Source organism: Trichinella spiralis, assembly GCF_000181795.1.
Source record: "Trichinella spiralis strain ISS 195 chromosome Unknown Scfld2614, whole genome shotgun sequence".
In the NCBI taxonomy this organism is placed as follows: domain Eukaryota; kingdom Metazoa; phylum Nematoda; class Enoplea; order Trichinellida; family Trichinellidae; genus Trichinella; species Trichinella spiralis.
In genome coordinates, this window is record NW_003529553.1 from 1 (window position 1) to 902 (window position 902).

The 902-nt window shown below is 46.1% G+C and overlaps 1 protein-coding gene across 1 annotated transcript; it reads left to right on the forward strand.

The window, feature by feature from the left end:
- The first annotated feature begins 191 nt into the window (after window positions 1-191).
- On the forward strand, window positions 192-710 carry Tsp_14904 (conserved hypothetical protein). Its single transcript, XM_003368355.1, has 2 exons — window positions 192-369; window positions 436-710. The coding sequence occupies exon 2, from the start codon at window positions 552-554 to the stop codon at window positions 708-710; it is 159 nt and encodes a 52-aa protein (XP_003368403.1). The 5' UTR covers window positions 192-369; window positions 436-551.
- The last annotated feature ends 192 nt before the right edge of the window (window positions 711-902 follow it).

A 902-nucleotide genomic window follows, 5' to 3' on the forward strand; every position in this document is an offset into this window, starting at 1 on the left:
TCGCACTGTGGTGGATTCGTCCGAGCGAGCTCACGCTCAAAACTCTTCAAAGCAACACTGTCGCGACCTTCCTACCCGTCTCAACGTTCATTACACCTTTTCCGAAAAAAAAGTGCGTAATTGAGACGGTCAGGTATGGGCCTGGAGCTCAAACGCTATCCATTTTCAGGGCTAGTCGATTCGGCAGGTGAGTTGTTACACACTCCTTGGCGGATTCCAACTTCCATGGCCACCGTCCTGCTGTCTATATCGACCAACACCTTTTCTGGTATTTCATGAGCGCCAATGTCTGGCACCTTAACCTGACTTTTGGTTCATTCCACATCGCCAGTTCTGCTTACCAAAATTGGCCCACTAGGCATTTATACATTCTAATTGGGCGATTTCATCGTAAAATCAAAGCAAAACGCCTTGCTTACCCATTCGAAGTTTGAGAATAGGCTGAGAACATTGCGTTCCCAACACCTCTAATCATTCGCTCTACCGGATAAAATTGTTACAAACAAATGCCAGCTATCCTGAGGGAAACTTCGGAAGGAACCAGCAACTAGATGGTTCGATTAGTCTTTCGCCCCTACACTCAAGTCAGACGAGTGATTTGCACGTCAACACCGCTACGAACTTCCACCAGAGTTTCCTCTGGCTTCATTCTGCTCAAGCATAGTTCACCATCTTTCGGGTACCAGTGTGCACGCTCCGAAACCGACTGATCGACAATTGTTCCTCCAACCCCGAAGAGAAAGAGAGAACAGTGCGACTATTCAACGGCACCACACTGCGCGTCCCCATACATCTATTATTTTGCACAATTAAGCACAAAAAAGGACGATCATGTTGAAAAATTGAACAGCACTCCATAAAGAAGTACAGTTCATTTTCATTAACACTTTCATTTCGCCTTC

Excerpts from the sequence above, each read along its gene's own strand:
- Tsp_14904 (XM_003368355.1), top strand. The coding sequence starts at position 552 with ATGGTTCGATTAGTCTTTCGCCCCTACACTCAAGTCAGACGAGTGATT.